The sequence below is a fragment of the Mustela lutreola genome, chromosome 5 (genome assembly GCF_030435805.1).
Source record: "Mustela lutreola isolate mMusLut2 chromosome 5, mMusLut2.pri, whole genome shotgun sequence".
NCBI classification, from domain to species: Eukaryota; Metazoa; Chordata; class Mammalia; order Carnivora; family Mustelidae; genus Mustela; species Mustela lutreola.
The window spans coordinates 83,293,486-83,314,885 of NC_081294.1; the positions used below are offsets into that span (position 1 = coordinate 83,293,486).

General features: G+C 44.0%; 1 protein-coding gene across 1 annotated transcript; it reads right to left on the reverse strand.

The window, feature by feature from the left end:
* Positions 1-1,319: 1,319 nt before the first annotated feature.
* PLAC8L1 (PLAC8 like 1) lies at positions 1,320-20,472 on the reverse strand. Its single transcript, XM_059174951.1, has 4 exons — positions 20,271-20,472; positions 15,472-15,608; positions 2,775-2,911; positions 1,320-1,567 (listed from the first exon to the last, which is right to left on the reverse strand). Exons 1-4 carry the CDS (start codon positions 20,390-20,392, stop codon positions 1,427-1,429), a joined length of 537 nt encoding a protein of 178 aa, XP_059030934.1. The 5' UTR covers positions 20,393-20,472; the 3' UTR covers positions 1,320-1,426.
* Positions 20,473-21,400: the final 928 nt, after the last annotated feature.

The window sequence follows — 21,400 nt, forward strand, 5'->3', positions numbered from 1 at the left end:
ACAGGTAGCCAATAAAACAGATTTCCCCACCTTCACAATGTTGCCACACCTACCAACCACCCACACTGTTATTTACTTAACATTATTTGAATGGATTCCATTTTAATCTAAAATTTGAGAACTTTACATCCCAGGTATAAATGGGAAACTAACATAAATTGCTGTGAACATAAAGTAGCAGTTAAAGAGTTATAACAACTCCTATTTACTGAGTCCTTGCTACTTGCCAGGCAGTGAGCTAAGAGTCTTGACTTCTGTGAATCCTCACAGCTCTCTGAGGTCAGCATCATCCTTTTACAGATGAAGAAACAGAGGCACAGAGGCATCAGAACATTCGCCCACAGTTACACACTCTGCAAATGCAAGAGGTGGTCCGGGCTTCAGGACCCAGGCTCCTCAGCCCTGTTCTGTGCTGCTGCCCGAACAACATCAAGAGTGTTGCATTCCCGGGGCTGACGGCGGCTGGACCCGCTTCCCAGGACGGTGGTAACTGAGTGCTGCAAACTGGCTGGCTTATAGCAATTGAAACTCAATCTATCCCGGTTCTGGAGGCTCCCAGTCCAAAACCTAGATGTGGGCAGGGCGAGGCTCCCTCTAAGACCTCCAGTGGAGGCTCCTCCCTTGCCTCTTCCAGCTTCTGGTCACCCAGGCCTGCCTGGGTGGCTGCATCTCTCCGATCTCTGTACCCGTCTTCACACGGCTGTCTTCCCTCTGTGTGTCTATCTTTGTGTCTCTTCTCCCCTTTTCGTGAGGACAGCAGTCACACTGGATTAGGGCCCACCCTAATGACTTCATCTTAATTACTTCGGCAAGACCCTATTTCCACGTAAGGCCACATTCACAGACGCCAGGAGTTAGGACTTCAGTGTATCGCTTCAGCGCAGGCGGGAGTTGGACACAATTCAGCTGCCCACCTAGGGCTTCAAGCTCAGGGCCGAGACCCGCCAGTGTCGGAGAGGTGTTCAAGACCTGCAGCCACCCGGGAACGCCTCCTTCATGAGGTGCAGACTGAAAGAGTCAGGACAAGGGAAGGACCATGCCTCTCTGATTTAGTGACGCTTCGTGTCCAGTCCAGGTGCTAACTAAGATCGACCGTTTCCTGCCCCACTACTGGCTCTGTGGGCAAAAGGGGGTAGGGAAGAAAGCTTGCCAGGAAAGGATGGTGGTAGGAAGATGGGGGGAATGCGCCCTTCTCCAACTCTAGGCAGGTGTGGAAGGCACAAGCTCATCTCTAGAACCTGCCTTACGTGGCGAGGCTGGAATGCCAGAGAGACTTCATCGAAGGTGTGTGTGAAGAACGAACAAGAGTAAAGACAATAGCGGAGAAATCATTTATTTTCATACAATTTCCATGAAAACTTAAGAACAATCTCTCTTCTAGGAGGGGCTTGGGGAGCGAGTGAGGAGGAGGACTTTTCTAGCTCTGTCAGATAAGGTTGTCCTTGGTTGAAGGAGCCGTGTAGATTTCATAGAGTCGGGAGGCCCTCATCTTGAGCTCCCGGGCCACCTGACAGATGGAGAAGGGCCAACAGCAGTGCACGGCGAGCCAGTCCTCACACAGCGTGCCCTAGGGTGAGACCCATGCCTCTGTCCTGGAGCAGTCACTCAGGCTCCGTGCCATCCCCCAGGAGCCTATCCCGTCCGCTGCTTCCGAGTTCCACCAAGTCAATACCCTACAGGGACACCCGGGAACACGGCTCCACCAGGACCCCCAAGGGCCAAGCAGCTCAACCGCTTATCAATCCTTGCAGCTCAAAGACCTGGCCTCACTTGGGGCTTCTGACACAGACTTCACACTTGAAACCACTGGTTTCTCTGTCAGCATCTTTTTTTTTTTTTTTTTTTCCTATTAGGACTTAATACTTCGAATTACTTTCTTTCCTTGGAGTGGGTAATAAATGCCTATGGTCCAACATTCTCGCAGTAAGGCGGCACAGGAAGTAAAAAGTATATCCCTCTTCCACAGCTGTCCCCAGCTACCCACTTAACTTATCTGGGGGCAGCTGTTGTTGGCAGGTTTTTATGTACACTTCCAGATAAATTCTATGTCTGCACAAGTACATATATAGTCCTTATATGTGAATAGTTGTGTACTTCTGTGTCCTTTACCTTTTATTCAATATATTGAATAAAATATATTCTTGAATATATATTCAAATTCAATTGAATTTGAATATTGAATTCAAATTGAATTTGAATATATTCAAATCAATATTCAATATATTGAACCAATATATTGAAATATATTTTAGGGATCATTCCATTTGAATATATAAGGAGATGTCTTTTTTAACTGTCCACATCCTGATATGTATGACTTTCTGTGCTCAGTCTCTTGTTGTACCTAGGCTGAGCTGTCCTGGAAAGTGACACTGGCTCTTTGAAGAATCCCCAGGGAATCCTCAAAGTGAATTCTGCATATGCCCCATATACTTCATTTTCACTTAGACCATCCCAAGTAAATCCTCCAAATTTGGTGCCATTCTACCTGTCATCTTCTCTTGATGCAGTAAGAGAGAGAGAAACAGAAGCGGCCCATTGACCTATCATCAGCATAAGTACCCCCTTTGAGATGCCTTTCATCCTGTCCATTTTAGTCCATATGAATGAAGTCAGAAATTTCTTCCCTTTCCTTTCCCAAACTCTTTGCTAAGTGTGGTGTTTTTTAAGCATTCTCACTCAGACTTTTTTTTTTTTTTTTTAAACCACAGCTTTGAAGGACATTTAGGTTCTTATATAGATCCAAGTTCACATACCGGTTCAAACACACTTACCCGTATTTTATGTCTCTCTCTGGTGCCAATTCTCAGTGCAAAGGTGGACCCGGGTAACAATGGCCAACAAAGGCACTCTCCATGATGCCTGGCGATGTCACACTCAAGGCACATTGGACAAAACAGACCACAGAAACCTGTCAATAACCACATAAAAGCAAGCCACGGTTCTTAGATGTGCTTAGAACAACTTCACGTCTCGAAGAGCATTTACAACCTGATGCCATCCATTGAATGCTGCACTGTCTCCCTGCAATCAGGGACTGAGAATGAATAACCAATTGTCAAAACTCAGTGGATGAAAATTGCCATAACTGAGCCACATCAAAATTGTCTTTTGTTAAACACTGGCAAAGCTGCACCTGATACAATTCTGTTAGCGTTCACTATGGTAATTGTTTTTTCCTGTCAAGAGAAGAGCATTAAATAATTTTTTACAGTTGAATCTTAGCTGTTGCTTCTATTATGCTCATCTATTTTCAACATTTAAAATAGACCCAGTATATGATACTTGTGAATAGCAGGCGTCTTTCTCTGTAAATGTGATTGAAAGCTCTTTTATGGTGCGCTGATTCTGCCTGCTATTCTCATCAGGACTGTATTCTATTTCCCCGGCCAGAAGGTTACTCTCATTTTTGCTAGTTTCATGGAGCCAGTGACATCTGCCAGTTTTAATCTGTAAACTATTAGAGGCTTGGTTCCTTGAACATCAACTGGAAACAGTGTGTCATTTATTTATTCATTGATCTTTAACTCCTGATACTGTTTCCTACACATCCTGCATGAACCATCAAATGCAGAGGTTCTGTTTTAAATATGTTTTGGGTCGCAGACCCTTTTGAGGATATGGTGATAGCTATGAAGTCACTCCTCAAGGGAAAAGAAAAAGACACAGACATGCAAAATATTGCGTTCAATTTTGTGGGGTACAAGGATCCACTGAAAGCTATCAACAGACTGCAGATTAAGACTTCCTTGTATACAGTTAAGATGCTATGTCATATAGCATCGCAAATGAGGATGACTTTGGAGAACACAAATAATTAGGACTATAAAACAGCAAAATAAATAAACACCAAAAAGCTAACCATGACCTTTAACGCATGTATGCAATAAATGGTATTCAGACATAATTTATATACAAGAAAATGAACAGACCGTAAATGTTATGTTGGGTGACTTGTGACAATCACGTTCTCATCCAAGTAACAAGTAGAACACTGCCCTCAGGGTTCCCTTGTGCCCCTTCCCAACAATCCCAGCCCTACCATCCCCACTCCAGAGGCAACCACTGCTCTGATTTCTCTTCCCGTTGATAAGTTTTGCCTTCTCTTGGACTTCATATACAGGGAACCATTTTTATTGTTATATCCACCTTCTTTTATTCATGTTCCCTGAGGTTCACCTTTGCTGTTATGCGAGTCTGTAGTACGTTCTTCATTGGCGCTGAGTAGTATCCAACACATGACTGTTGCACAGACCGCTTCTCCAGACTCTCGCTGGCTAGTCCATCCTCTGCTATTGTGAATACGTACTTCAAACACTCCTGGACAGGCCTTCATGCGGACATATATTTTCATTCCCTATAGGTGGATTTCTGGAAGTGGCATTGCTAGGTCATGAGGTAGATTTATGTTGAACTTGACAAGATATAAAGAGTTCTCCAAAATATTTGCACCACTGAACAATCCCACCAGCAACAGATGAGAGTTCTAGTTGTTCCTCGTCCTGACCAGCCCTGGCTACTGTCGGTCCTTCTGACGTTAGCCATTTTCGTGAGTTTGAAGTGGTTATGATCCCAGCCTGTTAAGTGCACCTGACAAAAAGGCTCACATACCAGTGTCAGTAGCACAAGAAGTTCCTGCCAAAGGCTTGTCTCTGTTACCTGTCCTTCCCTCCCTCCCCAAACAGTGGGGCATGTGAAGTCCCACTCCCAGATTCAATGCCAAAAAAGCGAAATGCGAGGAATGCTGTTGTATTTAGAAGCTCGGAAAGATGTTCCAGGATTGTGGACTTCACCCTGGCTCTGAGGGGCTGAGGTGGCACACATGCATACGGAGAGGGAGGACTCTGAGGGGAAAGAGGACAAGGAGCAACCTATCCTTGAAGACCAGAGCATCTATTCCATCCATTCAGGAGCTGTGAGATGATCCACTAAATCACGTATCGTAAGCATCCCTTGCCCCAAAGCAAATTCTGAATTCAGCCTTGAGTGAGTCTGAGATGTTTTGCCCCACACTTTTAAAAAAAAAAATCATTACTCCCAGCCAGATCAGAAGGCCCCACCCTGCACCGACCACTGGGATGAACAGCTCAGAGGACACATGGCCCAGTCAACTTCCTGCGACTTTATAGGGGTCCTAGGGCAGGCAACCCTGAATTAGGAGACATGGAAATCATGGCACAGGAAAAAACAACCAATCAACTCTCATTTAAGGCATGGATGATGAAATAGTGCAAATGCCTGCAAATAAAAAATTAATCAAAAACTGCATAATTGGGGACGCCTGGGTGGCTCAGTTGGTTAAGCAGCTGCCTTGGGCTCAGGTCATGATCCCAGCGTCCTGGGATCGAGTCCCGCATTGGGCTCCTTGCTCCGCAGGGAGCCTGCTTCTCCCTCTGACTCTGCCTTCCACTCTGTCTGCCTGTGCTCGCTCTCGCTCGCTCTCTCTCTGACAAATAAATAAATAAAATCTTTAAAAAAAAAACAAAGTGTCTGTAGAAAGAACCCAAGAGTATGAAAGATGTAAAGTCTGTCTTTCTGCCATTTAAAAAAAAAAAAAACTGCATAATTATAAAGCTGACAAGCTAAGTAAATAATAAATTGTGTTTACACAATCGCCTGAGCTGCACCACTATCGCTGGCAAGGAGAAATGCCCACCATCCTCAGTATGTATACTGTAAAAATGCCCACCATCCTCAGTATGTATACTGTAAAAATGTTGCTCTTTGCATTGGAACCCCTGCATCTCAGCTTTACGACTGGTATGTCTTTTTAAAAAATACATGCTGTTATTTTTATTTTTAATCATTTCCATCAGATAACCATGTTATCTAAGCATTCATTAGGATGTAGCTACTAGATGCTGAAGGCAACACACCAAAACACATATTCAGTTACCTTGGGACAGGATTTAAAAAATATATCACATGAAATTCGAATTCTTATTAATGTAATAGCTAACATTAGAGTTCACCATGTACCAATCCCTGCTAAAAATATATTGTATTCATTAACTCACTTAATTCTCACAACAATCCTATAAGGCAGATATTCTTATTGTGTCAATTTTAACGGATAATAAACTGACTGCCAGAGGGATACGTGTATTAGAAAGGAGAAGAGGTCAGATTTGAACTCAGGTCGTCTGGCCCCGAACCCAAAGTCTTTACTACTACATACAATCCTGTATGTTCTCATGTTTTATGAATTTACGTTACAATGGTTGTGAATGTGTGTTCCAAGATTGAACTACCACTAATTTGTATTTATTCCTGTGTGACGCTCTCACATCATGCAACTTTAGGAAAGTTCCTTTTCGTCAGATGTTGCAGTTCTAGATGGTGGAGTGAGTGAGATTAAAAACTCCTGGCTCACACCTCAAGAGGAATGGGCAAAAGCGGGACCATGGAAGGCTGTATTAAAGAGTCTCTAGGAGAAATTTTTACAGCATAGTTGCTAACTCCTACAAATCAATATATAAAGGATTAAGCAAAAGAAGAAAATGGGGATAGAACATGAACAGGTAATTGACCAAAAAGGAAACACAAATGGTCAATAGCAACCGTCAAAAGCCAGCCATTAGTAATCAGGGAAATGCATATTGAGACCTTCAGAAACCCCAGAAGCATGCCAAGTTTTTCAATATTTACATTGTGGGGAAACCAGAGAGGAATTGCTACACAGTCCTTTTGAAAGCAACTTGGGTGAATCTAGTAAAACTTTAAGTACACTAGGATCTAGTAATTCCGCATGTGAGCATCTACCCTAGAGTAAGAAGCAGTACAGGGATGTCCACTGTAGAATTATTTGTAGCTTGAAATTTAAAACTTCAGTGTGCACTAATAGATGAAAGCATAAATAAGCCATGATGGTATAAATCATACTATGGAATAATTAAGAATGTAGCAAAAGAGGGGCACCTGGGTGGCTCTGTTGGTTAAACATCTCAGCTCACATTTGCAATGACATGGATGGAACTAGAAGGTATTGTGCTGAGCGAAATAAGTCAATAAGAGAAAGACAGTTATCATATGGTATCTTCGATATGAGGAATTTGAGAGTTAGAGTGGGGGGGTTGTGGGGGGAAGGGAGGGAAAAATGAAATAAAATGGAACTGGAGAAGGATACAAAGCATAAGATGCAAAGCATAACAAACTGAGGGCTGCTGGGAGGTGGGGGGGGAGGGATAGAGTGGCTGAGTGATGGACACTGGGGAGGGTATGTGCTACAGTGAGTGCTGTGAATAGTGCAAGACTGATGATTCACAGACCTGTACCCCTGAAGCAAATAATACATTATGTGTTAATTAAAAAAAAAAAAAAAAAAAAGGTCTCAGCTCAGGGCACAATCCCAGCATCCTGGGTTCGAGCCCCTCATCAGGCTCCCTGCTTAGTGGAGATCCTGCTTCTCCCTCTCCCTCTGCCTGCTGCTACTCACGTTTCTGCTCTCTTTGTCAAATAAATAAAATCTAAAAAAAAAAAAAAAGAAGAAGAAGAAAAAGAGGAGGAAGAAGAAGAATGCAGTGAAAGATTAAGTACCAAGAGAATTAAATCTCTAAGACATATTTTGAGTTTAAAAAAAAAAAATCAGATTGCAAGGGCACTTTGGTGACTCAGTAAAGTTTCTGACTCTTGATTTTGGCTCAGATCATGACCTCAGGTCATGAGATCAAGCCCTGCATTGGGCTCCACGTTCAGCACAGAGTCTGCTGGAGCTTCTCTCCCTCAGCCCCTCCCCTGGTCCTGCCCCCATTTCTCAAATAAGTAAATAAATAAAACCTTAAGGGGCACCTGGGTGGCAAAGTCAATTGGGTGGCCAACTCTTGGTTTCTGCTCAGGTTGTGATCTCAGGGTCATGAGCTCGAGCCCCACATCAGGTTCCATGCTCAGCAAGGAGTCCGCTGGAGATTCTCTATCCCTGTTTCTCTGCCCCTCCCACTCCTACTCTCACTCTCTCAAATAAATAAATTTTCTTTTAAATCCTTAAAAAAATCAAATTGCATAATGATACATACAGCATAACACTATTTATGGTTTGTTTAAAGAGTTACAAAAGAGTAGTATATACTTCTAATGGCTCCATACGTAAACATGGAAAAAAAGATCTGGAAGGATTTAATAAAAAAGAACATTCATGGTTTCCTTTTCTGTAATGTTTCATTTCTTACAAGGTAAACATATACCTGTGTTATTTGTGTATATACATATATGCAAATATATATTATTGTATTTTATTTGTTTTTAGGACCTCAGGCTCAAAAGGATTTGAGCCAGAAATTCAGCCTCTTCCTCTTACATGGCACCCATAGGCCTGGCGGTTATATGAGCACCCACTCCCTCAGTGTTCCTGGCCTATCCTCTGAGATGGGCTCCACCCTCATGCATGGAAGTGATTTATTATTCATCCCTCTCACTCACAGGGGAGTTGAGAAAGAAAAAGCCTACACAGAACCAGAGTGCAAAGCCCCCAGAGAGCAGAAGTAGAAAAGGGGGGTGGAAACTGCAGCGAGGCACAGTTTAAATCAATTACTACAAAAAGGCAGAACCACTGAACAGTAAGAGATGGTCAAGAAAGAAATGGGGGGGCGCCTGGGTGGCTCAGTGGGTTAACCCTCTGCCTTCGGCTCAGGTCATGATCTCAGAGTCCTGGGATCGAGCCCCGCATCGGGCTCTCTGCTCAGCCGGGAGCCTGCTTCCCTCTCTCTCTCTGCCTGCCTCTCCATCTACTTGTGATTTCTCTCTGTCAAATAAATAAATAAAATCTTTTAAAAAAAAAAAAAAAGAAAGAAAGAAAGAAACGGGGCACCCCCATACCTGTGGGTGGGTCTGTAAGTTAGTACAACTTCCAAATGGAGATCCACTTGGCAGCATCTATCAAGATTTAAAATGGTACCTACTATTTGACCAACAGGTTTATTCCTCAGCAATTGTCCAACAGGTAAACTTACACACACGCAAAGTGCCATCTGTACGAAGACATTCAGGGAGTGTGAGTTTGAACGGCAAGAAGTCTGGAAACCACATTACGGTGCTCCAATGGATTTCTGGATAAATAAATTATGGTACACTCATAAAATGGAATCTATGCAGCAATATAAGATATTTGGTGCAGAACAGCGTGTATTTATAGTTCTACTATTTGTGGAAATTACATAAATCCACGTACAGCAAAGAATCTGGAAGAAGAGGTACTAGAATATCAACAATAATTATCTCCAACAGCTGGGATTACAGGACACTGGTTTTTGTTTTTTCAGAAGATTCCGTATTTTTCCTTTTTATGATGACTCCACAATACTGTTATAATAGAAAGAATAATCTCCTTTGCTTCAAAGTTATTGTACACCTTCACAAGCATACAGTCTGTATGTGGACTCAGGTAAGAGTTGTCGTCTCTGGGGAAACTGGGTGGACAGGCAGCAAATGTATCAAAGGGGTAGGTACTTTTTAATTTTGCATCGTGTGCATGCTAAACTTTACAAAATCTCTTTTTTAAAAAGATTTTATTTATTTATTTGACAGGAAGCTTGCACAAGCAGGGAGAGCAGCAGAGGAGAGGGAGAAAGAGACTCCCCACAGAGCAGGGAGCCCATTGCCGGGCTCCATACTCAGGATTATGACCTGAGCCCAAGGCAGACGCTTAACTGACTGAACCACCCAGGGACCTTTTTTTTCTTTTTCTTTCTTTCTTTCTTTCTTTTTTTTTTTTTTTAAAGCACAAAGCTGACTCCCAAAGAGAAAAGCCCTCCTTCCTAGAAATGCTCAGAAAGCCACAGCTGTCAAAACCTTGCCAGGTTTTGACAAGCAGGTGAGGGGCCAGACCAGTGACCCCAGTAACCCTTCCAACTCAGAAGACTTATGATTCTTTCAATGAAAGCAAGCAAGAAAGAATCCAGTGAGAATATAGGTTCAAATTCATTCACTGATGGGTTGTTCAGCAAATGTTTTTCAGCGCCTCCTGCGGACCAGGCACCCTGCTGGCCACGGCAGGGGTGAGCAAGAAGCAGTGGTGCCTCCTTCTAGAGAGGTACACTGTACCCAAGATAGAGTTCAGGGACACAGACCTCCATCAGAGGCCTTTTCAAGCCTTCCTCTTCCAGAAAACCAGAGAGAATCCTGGCCCACTTCATTCTACATCTTGGGCATCTGGTAAGTACTAGTCCCACCAAGCTCTTCACCCCCACGTGCTTATGGTGCCCTCCACACGGAGGTGGTTTGAGCGTCGTTTCCTCCCAGTTTTCCGTATCAGCTTTAAGTTGGTTTCTGAAAGAGGCCGTCTCTGACCCCACTCCCCTATAGTTTCCTTCCATAACACCCTCTTTCTTTCCTTCAGGGTACTTACCACAACTGCTATTATTGTTTGTGGATTCATTTGCTTAATGTCTATCTCCTTTCTGAAACCCTCTCTGTCTTACTCACTATTACGACTGTAACACCCATCACCTGTCGGCACATGCATAGGAACTCAGTAACTATTGAGTTACAAACCAACGTGCATTAAACCCGCCACATAAACCTTCTCTGGGGCAACATCACAAACATTCCCGAAGCCGGGCTATCTCGCCTCTCACCCTGGACAACATTTAGCAGCCACTTACTTCCCTGTGGCTTTATTTTCACACCTGAGTTGCAGCAAACCCATCTCCAAAGAACTCAGAAATATCCATTTGCCAACCCCAGCGCACAGTGAATGCAGATAAAAGTGCCCAGGAGAGAAGAGGGAGGCAGGCTCAGGTCATGATCCCGGGGCTCTGGAAATGAGCCCCACATTGGGCTTCCTGCTCAGCGGGGAGCCTGCTTCTCCCTCTGCCCCCTCACTGTTTGTGCTCTCTCTCGCTCACTCCCTCTCAAATAAATAAATAAAAACTTTTATTTATAAATCTTTAAAATATTTATAAAATCTTTAAAATAAATAAAAATAAATTTAAAATGTAATTGCAATAAAATGACAAAGCAAAATGTCAAAAAAAAAAAAAAAAAAAAGAAAATCACCGCGGTTCTTGACATACCCTTTATTTAGTGGATGACAAATTATAGCAGTAATTCTCAACATGTAATGGAAGGCTGTCCCAGGATGGGACTCTGGCGTGGAAAAAGTCACGGAAAGCGGCTCTCCCTTTTTGTTCCCAAGTTTGTCACAACTATTTACACAGTGGTCCGCTTGAATTGAAATTCTGTGGATAAAGCAGCCCTTTTAAACAAAAGCAGCCCAGGGCCAGAGCACTCATACTCCACTTGTGTCCCGGGTTGATGACAGTGTGGAGAATGAGCATTTAAAGCGCATCACCTCGAAATTTTCTTCAGAAACAGTCAGCTTTGAGACACTATGAGCAGTCATAAATAAAATGGAGGTCCATCCAGGGAATAACAACCAGGACACAGAACATTCCAGATCATCTTGTACTAGGTATCCATGGCCCCTTCTCCACAGATCGTGCCAAAATGTAAAGAATGTTCTATTTCAGGGTGCCTGGGTGGCTCAGTGTGTTAAAGCCTCTGCCTTCGGCTCAGGTCATCATTCAGGGTCCTGGGATCGAGTCCTGCATCGGGCTCTCTGCTCTGCAGGGAGCCTGCTTCCTCCTCTCTCTCTGCCTGCCTTTCTGCCTGCTTGTGATCTCTGTCTGTCAAATAAAAATATAAAATCTTAAAAAAAAAAAAAAAAAAAAAGAATGTTCTATTTCTCCACACATCCTCCCTTCTCACCTTGTCCCCAGAATGGGCTCTGAAACGGGCCAGCAGGGAATCTCAGAAAGCCGAGTGCGGTCGGTCTTCACATTGACGGGGCTGGGGGACAAAGCTAAATGGTGAAGCAGCATTTGAGGCAGGGGCGTGGTGAGGATGGTTGTTTCTTTAGCCAACTTTTTCGGTGCCCTTGCGAAGGAGTAGAAGTCACTGTGCAGCAGCACATCTATGCCTCCTGACTCTACTCTTGGCTCTTAACAATAGTAACAATAATATATCTCAGATTCACTAGGGGCATTATTCTGTATTTGTTAGGCATTTCCTGATAACAGCACCCCAACAGTAATTTGGGAAAAATATCTCTTCACTACTGGGGGCAATGCTGATAGGACTGTCCTTTGGAATGACCTAAGCCTGGCAAAATGGACTCCATCTTCTCCATCAATTCTCAGAAGGAAAAACAAAATGACAAAAATGTTTGCAGTTGATCAGAGTATCAACTAGCTTCTGATAATGCAGCTTGTCCCAGGGGCGCCTGGGTGGCTCAGGGGGTTGAGCCTCGTCCTTCGACTCAGGTCATGATCTCAGGGTCCTGGGATTGAGCCCTGCATCGGGCTCTCTGCTCAGTGGGGAGCCTGCTTCCTCCTCTCTCTCTGCCTGCCTCTCTGCCTACTTGTGATCTCTGTCTGTCAAATAAACAAATAAAATCTTTAAAGAAATACGGTATAAAAATACAGCTTGTCCTTTCTGAGCTTAGTTTTCAGTTGATTTTTTGATTCTCTGAGCTACCCCAACGCCTCCAAATGAAATCCAATGTTTATTTGTGTATTAGTTTCCTAGAGCTGCCATAACAAATACCATAAACTGGGCATCTTTACCTGATAGAAATTATTTTCTCACAAACTGACAAGTACCAGAGGAGAGGGGGAATGGGTGAAACAGGTGATGGGGATTAAGGAGGATACGTTGTGATGAGCACCAGCTGTGGTATGGACGTGTGAAACCACTAAATTGTACACCTGAAACTAATATTCCAATATATGGTGGTAACTGGAATTTAAATAAAATCTTAAAAAAAGAAAAGAAATCATTCTCTCAATGGAGAATTCTGGAGGCTAGAAGTATGAACTTAAGATGTTAGCAGGGTTCGTTCCTTCCAGAAGTTCTGAGGAAAATTCTCTTCCATGCCTTTCTCCAAGCTTTTGGTGGATGCTGGCAATCCCTAATCTCTGCTTCTCTTTTCCCATGGCTTCTCTTCTTAAGTGTTTGTACTTAAATTTTCTGTTTCTTATGAGAAACACCAGCCATTGGATTAGGATCTACCCTAATGTAGCAGAACCTCTTTTTAAACTTGACTACACAGCAGAAACTCTATTTCCAAATAAGGTCACATTCAGACCGTACAGGTGGCCATGAACTTTGAAAGGACTATTCAATCCAGTAGAGCATGCAACCAAAAAAAATGATCTAGTCAAGTTCCAAGCCAGTGTTAAGAATGGGTTCTAGATATTACGTTTTTGTTTTGGGTTTTTTTTTTCTTTTTTAAAAATTAAATATAATGTATTATTAGCCCCAGGGGTACAGGTCTGTGAATCGTCAGGCTTACACAATTCACAGCACTCACCATAGCACATACCCTCCCCAGTGTCCATAACCCAACCACCCTCTCCTTAACCCCCTACCCCCTGCAACCCTCAGTTTATTTTGTGAGATTAAGAGTCTCTTATGGTTTGTCTCTAAGTATTACGTTTTATCTTAACAACAACCCCTGCGGCGAGCACTTTTATTATCCTTCCTTTAGAGGGGGCAAAGTGAAGACCCAGAGAATTTGTTCGAGGTCAAATAGCCAGTAAGAGGCAAGCTAAGATACAAGGCAAGGTCTCATCTGATACAAACATGTTCTCCTCATCACTACACTATATTCTAGGCTTTGCCATACTTGAAAATGTACTGATGACTCCCCAACACCCAACTACAAACTATGAAAGGAAAATGTCTACTTCCTAATCTGATGCTAGATCTCTACATCTCCACATGGCTATTCTGCCTTCTCTGGACCTCAGTACAGGGGACAACCAAAGTCAAAGTATCTGGAAGAGAACAAGGAAGAAGCTGAGAGAATCAGAGAATGGCTGCCGTCATTATCTGATCAGAAGTCCACATGAGAGGGCGCCGGGGTAGCTCAGTGGGTTAAAGCCTCTGCCTTCGGCTCGGGTCGTGATCCCAGGGCCCTGGGATCAAGCCTCACATCAGGCTCTCTCCTTGGCAGGGAGCCTGCTTCCCTTCCTCTCTCTCTGCCTGCCTCTCTGCCGACTTGTGATCTCTGTCAAATTTAAAAAAAAAAAAAAAAAATCTTAAAAAAAAAAAAGAAGTCCACATGGGTAGCAGCGGCAGGAAGAAACCTGTTGAGCTCTGCGTCAGATGGGCAGGGATGGAGGGTAAGGTATTCTACGAGGCAATCTCTTCTTTATGGGGCCCAGGCAAACAGTGAGGGGCTCAAGCGTAGAGGACCAGACCACCAAAACTTGGTGGGAGAGCTTTAGCCTCAGCCAGACTGTCAGCTGAGTAGGGACTAGGACCATGTAACGGCTCAGATGGGTCTCTGATCGATACTATGAGGCTTTAGGATTGAATCCAGATCTTTCCAAAAACCAGCAAAGGGCAGAGAAAGCCATATTCTTCAAAAATAATAGACCCAGGGTCTGCTGGATTTTGAATGTTAGTGACAAATGCATATCTAACAGTGACCTCCCCACAGCCACACCGCATCCCCCAGAAAGTCTTGTGGCCGAGATGCTCCCTAGGGCAAAGGCAGGACTTGGAAAGGGATGCTGACATGGTACCAGAGATGAGTCAGAATATCCTAAGATAAAAATGGAATCGATGTGCTTTGAACTTCATTCCCAGGGGACAATCATACAGCTAGGGGAGTGTTATTGGTACCTCTCTAGAGCTAAAATAGTATCTGAAAATAATTCAGTTAACATAGGGGGCTTTTTGTGATTATTTCTGTTCTTAAAAGAGTAGTGCATCTTCCTCCTAGAAAACTAGAAAGAGAGAAGCAAAAAGAAAATAAAATTACTCATGAGCCTACCATCTGGAGTATGTCATAAACATTTGTATTTGTATCCTTCCAGATATTTTTTTAAATATTCCCCCCCCCCAAAAAAAATGGTGTCTAATGTGCTTAGTTTTACAGTCTGCTTCTTTAACTTAAAAATGTACCAAAACATCTTTCATCCCATTGACTGTTATTCTACCATGTTACTTTTCATGGCTGTATAATAACTCATTGTGTGCATGCCCCATCAAACATCTCAGGTCATTCCAGATTGTTGCCACAATAACCAATGCTGCAGAATTTAACACTGCTAAATCTTTGCACGTGATTTACCTCCTTAGACTAAATGCCTAAAAATGTAATGACTGGGCCAAAGCTATATAACACTTGAGGTTCTTGTCATACGTATTGCTAAGCCATCCGGCGGGAAGGTTATACCAACGTCTCCTCCTACCAGCAGCAGATGGGGCAGCCCATTTCATGCATCTTTGCCAACAGTGGAGTTCGTCATTTAAAAAATCTTTGAAGTTACCACTTATTCTATAAAAGCATCCACATCCCTGAAAAGCAAGATTTTTTCCTGCCAAGGAGTGCACGTGAGCCGCTAGAAGATTGGTCCGCTTATTCTAAAGCCATTATATTTCTGTCCTCGTGCCTGATGTAGCTCCTGCACCCAGGGATGACTTGGGAAAGAAAATAGTCAAGGGCTTGAGTGAAGAGGGAACACATACAGATTCTCCTGTCTCGGCAGACACTGAAGAGGCCCGTGCTCCAGTCTCCCCCAGTCTGGACGATCGCTGCGATGGTAGTTCTGCCAGGGCCTCCCCGGTCGGGCTGCTTCACCACAGCCTGGGCTGGCGCATGGCTCCTGGAGAGTCAAAAACAGTGATTAACTTGAAAACAAAGGGGATGGTTCAGAAGGATAACCATTAAGCCAAGACGGGGTAATAAAAAGGAGAAAGGGACACAGATGCTGAGTGGCTCTTAATTCGTAGCCCAACCTCCTCACCATCTGCCCTCCCCCCGCCCAACTTCTGCCCTGACTTAGCCCTCTCTCTGGTAATGGCATCATTATTCCAGACCCTGTCATTCACCCTTAAGGTCTGGCCTACTTCCTTAGTATTTTGTAATAGTTAAATCCACAAATTTGGAACCAAGAGGACTCAGTTCAGACATCAGCATGTCACTTGCTGGCAGCTTGACCTCAACTGTCGCTTAACGTCTCTGTTTCTGTTTGTTTGGAAGTAAGATTAAAAAAAAGATGACCTCACAGGATTATTGGGTTGAATGAAGGACAAATAATTAGTTTGCTGTGTCTGAGTGTATGTAACAAGGTGCCTTGAGTGAGGCTGTACCCAGGGGTTTCGAGCCTTCATTGGAGAAACTAATAGGGCTTGGGCATGGAAATTGGGACGAGGCCATAGAAATTGTACATTATTTAAACAAACAATCAAGACTTCAGAAGATGTCTTTTTCTGTTTGTTTAAAGATTATTTACTTATTTTGGTGGGAGAAGGGCAGAGGGAGAGGGAGAGAGAGAATCTCAAGCAGACTCCTCACTGAGTGTGGAACCTGACAGGGCTGGATCCCAGGACCCTGAGATCATGACCTGAGCTGAAACCCAGAGTCAGATGCTTAACACGCTGAACCACCCAGGTGCCCCCAGAAGATGTCCTCATGTCAAAGTACTATATGATTATCCTGGGGGCCCGCCAAATACAACTTGGGACTAGTTTTCCCTGAAGGGAAAAGATAGTCCACGTCACCATTCTCAAGTAGAAAATACAGGCCGAGGGGCACCTGGGTGGCTCAGTTGGTTGAGCGACTGCTTTCGGCTCAGGTCATGATCCTGGAGTCCTGGGATCAAGTCCCACATCAGACTCCCTGCTCAGAGTCTGCTTCTCCCGCTGATCTCTCTCCTCTCATGCTCTCTCTCTCTCTCAAATAAATAAATAAAATCATTAAAACTTTAAAAAAAAAAAAAGAAAAAGAAAAAGAAAGAAAATACGGGCCGAGGGGATAGCCTTCAAAAGTGAAGTGGAAAAACTCCCTTCTCTTTCTGGGCCCCAAAGCCGGTTTTGCCCCAGCTCCTACCATGGAGATACCTGGGGTAGTCCCACAGGGAAGGGTAAGCTTCTGGAAGGGGCAGATTGAGAGGATGGTCGAGGGACCGCCCCAGAATGAGCGTGAGCCTGTACAGGGTAGTAATTATTCTACCTCCTGCTTCCCTCTCAGCAAGCCTCATTAACAGTCTGTACCTGTCTCTGGTGGGCTGTGAAGAATGAAAGAGTGAGCCTGCCTCACACGGGAGACAAAATAAACAAGAGACAGCAGAAATTCTTCCTGTAATAGCTGCTGTTACGGGACTAGTCACCAAGGCTCAGCACCTGTGACACATGGCCTGGAGGGCAGAGAGGAACACTCCTGAGCACCCTTAAGGCAACACCCTGAGGGCATCTTGGAAACAGCAGAGGGCCCTTTGAGAACCTCTAAATCAGGGCAGTAAATCCAATGGGGGTGCATCGTTCTTGTTATTAAGGTCCACATCTCTCTTTCCTTCCACTAACACTGCCCGCATCCACGCCCTCCCAAACCTGATGGGTTTTTAACAAACACATTAGCTTGTTAACAAAACAAATGCCCAAGCCTCACCCGGAGCCAAGAGCGCAGGTCTCCAGACAAGAGATACAGAAATCGAGATTTCTAACCACATCGCCAGCAATACCGAAGCTGTCATCCTGACACCAGCCTGCCTGAAAGCTGGCACAGGTGGATGTGGGGGCCACAAATGACCACACCGGCCTCTGAGTCTCCCATCGGGTGGGTGGGGATGTCAACATGAGAAAGATGGCGGAGAGCACAGAGTAGGAGGAAGGCTGGTGGGGAAGAGGGTGGGTGGAAGATAGCGGGTCTTCAGTGCCAAGGAGACCCCAGCTGGGAGTTGAAGGTCAGGAGCTACCTGTCTGGAAGTGCAAAGTGGATCTATAAATAGCCCCAGCCCTTTCATCCTTCAGGCATTTAGAGACAAGGCTGGCAAGCTAACGAGCTTTTCAAGAGCCTGCAACACTATCTGAGGCCTAGGAAAAATTACTGGCTCCAAAATACAAAAACTATAAGACAGAATCCAAAATTAGTTAATGCTCAACTAAACACTGAAGTCTAGCATTATGCCAACCTCATTAACTGTCAAATTCACAAATTCACAAATATTTTACTACATTTAAAAACAATTTAGAATTCTCATTTTGCAAAAAAATCCCAAGTACGAATGATTGCTGAGAAACAAGAGCCAATCATAAAATGAACTAATTGCGGAGAGCCAAATAATTGCAAAAGCAAAATTATAAAAATCCTTTCACCTATTGTACAGCAGAAAAAGTATGGATATAACGTGTGGTATGGGTACACTTAAATATGTTTGTTACACTGTGGGTTGGGGCCCATGGTACGAACTGAACTGTGTCCCCACCAAGTCTATGTTGAAGCCCCAGCCCCCAGTGTGACTGTATTTGGAGACAGTGCTTTGAGGACGTGATTACAGTGAAGTGAGGAATAGGGGTGGGAGACTGGGCTGATAAAACTGCCATGTAAAAAGGCCACGTTAAGCACCTAGCAAGAAGGCTGCAAGCCAGGTGCAGAGCCCTCACCAGAACCTGACCATGCGGGCACCTTGATCTTGTACTTCCAGCCTCCTGAATGGTGAGAAAATAAATTTCAGTTCACGAGACCACCCAGTCTATGACGCTGTTACGGAAGCTCAGAGCGAACAAAGACAGCTATGAAGATTTCAGACTGGTGAAGAAACCACCTTTATGCCTGTCTTATTTCCTCTGTTCCTTGGAGTCAGTGAGCACAAGCTGCTTGCCCATACCCCCTGACCCCGTAACCCCAGAATCCAGCACACAACCTGACACCTGGCAGGTTATTTGGTGAACTAGACCAAAACTAAATGTCCATATCTCTTCTGTTATCTTTGAGTCCTCCTCAAATCTAGTTATAAATTATGGGATCTTAGTGTTTCCTTCTCTAGCAAAGTTACACTTCTCAGGTGTGGAGAGAGGAAATAAAAGCAGAGAGAAGGGGCACCTGGGTGGCTCAGTGGGTTAAAGCCTCTGCCTTTGGCTCAGGTCATGATCCCAGGGTCCTGGGATTGAGCCCCGCATCGGGTTCTCTGCTCAGCGGGGAGCCTGCTTCCTCCTCTCTCTCTGCCTGCCTCTCTGCCTACTTGTGATCTCTGTCTGTCAAATAAATACATAAATAAAAATCTTAAATAAATAAATAAATAAACAAATAAATAAAATACATAAAATAAAAGCAGAGAGGAGCCTCAAACTTCCTGCATCCCTCCACACCACCCATTTGCCATCAGATTCAGCAAGTTCTTCATTGAATGGAGGACAAATTTTAGGCTCAGGCATGCTAAAATTCAAATGTGGCCTGGTTGCCTTCTACTTGTCTGACCTTGGGAAACACATCACTGCCTTCAGCTCTGGTCTCTCTCCCATAAAACTGGATTGCAAACATCCTCCCTCTGTAGTGGTCTTGAGGACCAAAGAGGATCACACTCCAGGCACTCAGGAGGCTTGCAGTGGGTGGAGGCTACTGTTATTCTAACTTCATGATCCTGCACTGCCCTGGGGCCTTCTGTACCCTTTCCCAAGAAACAGAGAATGGAGGCAGGTGCTCTCAGGCAGTTTCTCAGGTGTCACACGGGCTGCCCCAATACCTAAAACTTCGATCCCAGGGACCCATCAACCAGCTTTCCCAGGACTAAGGGTTTTCCCAGGAGGGAGAACTTCCAGGGCTCAACTCAGGAGATGCCAAGGTAAACCACGAAGTTTAGTCACCCTAAGAGATAAGCAACAGAGGGAGGCTTCAGCTGATGGGAAGCAGGAGGCTGACTCAAAGCACAAGGCAAGAGGCCCAGTGTTGGAAGATGGAGATGCACACTCTCCCCGCTTTCTGACCTCACTCTGCGGTCCTCTTCTTGCTGCTGCTAAGCACATTCCCCACCCTGTGTACCCACTTGTCTGGTGCTTCACCTTGCGGGGGGGGGGGGGAGGGGACAGAGGGGGGGGCGCGGCGGGCACGGTGGGCATTGTTCCTGTCACCTTCTTCCTTGATGAAACTTGCAATACTAAAAAGCATTCATTCTGCCTCCCACCCAGGCTTCCTTGATTAATTCAAACTTAACTGAAGCCAAAGCTCTGGAGTTTTTATTTCAAAGGACTAGAAATTACTGGCAGCCCCCAGTAGTCAAGTTTTACTTGGTCAAGGTTCAACGCTGAAAGTTAAGAATAACTTTCACCCAAGCCAGCCCTTCTCTTTTCGCTGGCCAAGCAGGGCCTGAAGGAACTAATCAGTTGCCCCTTTTCAAGTACCCGTGGAAAATGATAGCAACTACTTTCTTCCCAAGCCCAGTTTTCTTCTCTTGGCTCCTCCTAAGAAGAGACTGATTTTTAGACAGAGAGACAGAAAGATTTGATATGCTACCCAAAAAGAAAAAGAAAAAAATCACCCAACTCTCTACCTCATACTGGAAAGAAAATGTTCATCTTCAGAAGAGATGAGTGAAAGCAACAGAGGTGAGTGTAGGCTGAGTAAGGAAGCATCCTCAGGAAATTTAGAGAAGTAATTTCCAAACCAGTTCATAGCGAAGCGCTTTCCTGTCTTGGAGGTTCTCCTTCTCCCTTTGACAAGAAGTTGACTGATTCTAAACTTAGATTCAATCCAAAGTGAAGCATCTCTTCTAAAGAATGTTGCGTTCATATTCTGGAACCTGAGGTCACAGCACTGTAACTGACAGACATCTTATTTCTTTAAAGACATGTCCACATCTAACTGGACGTGTCTATGTCAGGCTATTAGGAGTTTCTAAAGTACATCTCTAGGACATGCCTTATGCAGCTGTGGACCTTAGCAATGCTGGGGAAATGTCCAGAGAGGAAAAAAACTTGAGGAAAACATTGGAATTGAGGGAAGACATCTACAATCATAATTCAGGGTTACATGAGAAAGACAACAGCAGGGACCGGCCAACTCTGCTACATAGTCTTCACATCAGACCCACAGAGAGTAACTGCTGAGGGTTCTGAATTTCAAAGCATTTATTTGAGCAAGTTTGTGAGGAAAAGCCTTTATAATGCCTTCCAAATCAAGATTCTTCAGATACATCTTCCTAATTGCCTTCACTCACTGGGTTCTGGGCAAGTCTGTCTCCTCATCCAGAAGGATGCCTCCTACATGAAGGACAGCCATGTTTCTTCCACTTACCATTCCAACTGTAAGTGCATAACATGGTGTATGCAACAGAATAAGGAGTTAGTAACTTGTTGAACAATGTGCTATACATGAAAATTCAAGTTTGTAGGATAACAGAGATAAACAGGTGATTACTAAGCTTTGCAAAAAAAAAAAATGATTTATAATACGGTTCCTTTAAGGAGTGGATAACCATTGTCCATGTAAGCTGACTCCATATTTTAAAATTTCATTTGTACTTAACTTTTCCAATCAAACATCTATTGTATGGACTAAGCTGTAGGCACACAGCTCTTTCACCTAAAACTAAAATGAAAAAGAGAAAGAAGAAAAAGGAACGTTCTTCTTTATAGAAGAATGACAACTGTATGAAAAAGAAATAATAGCATTTAAAAATCA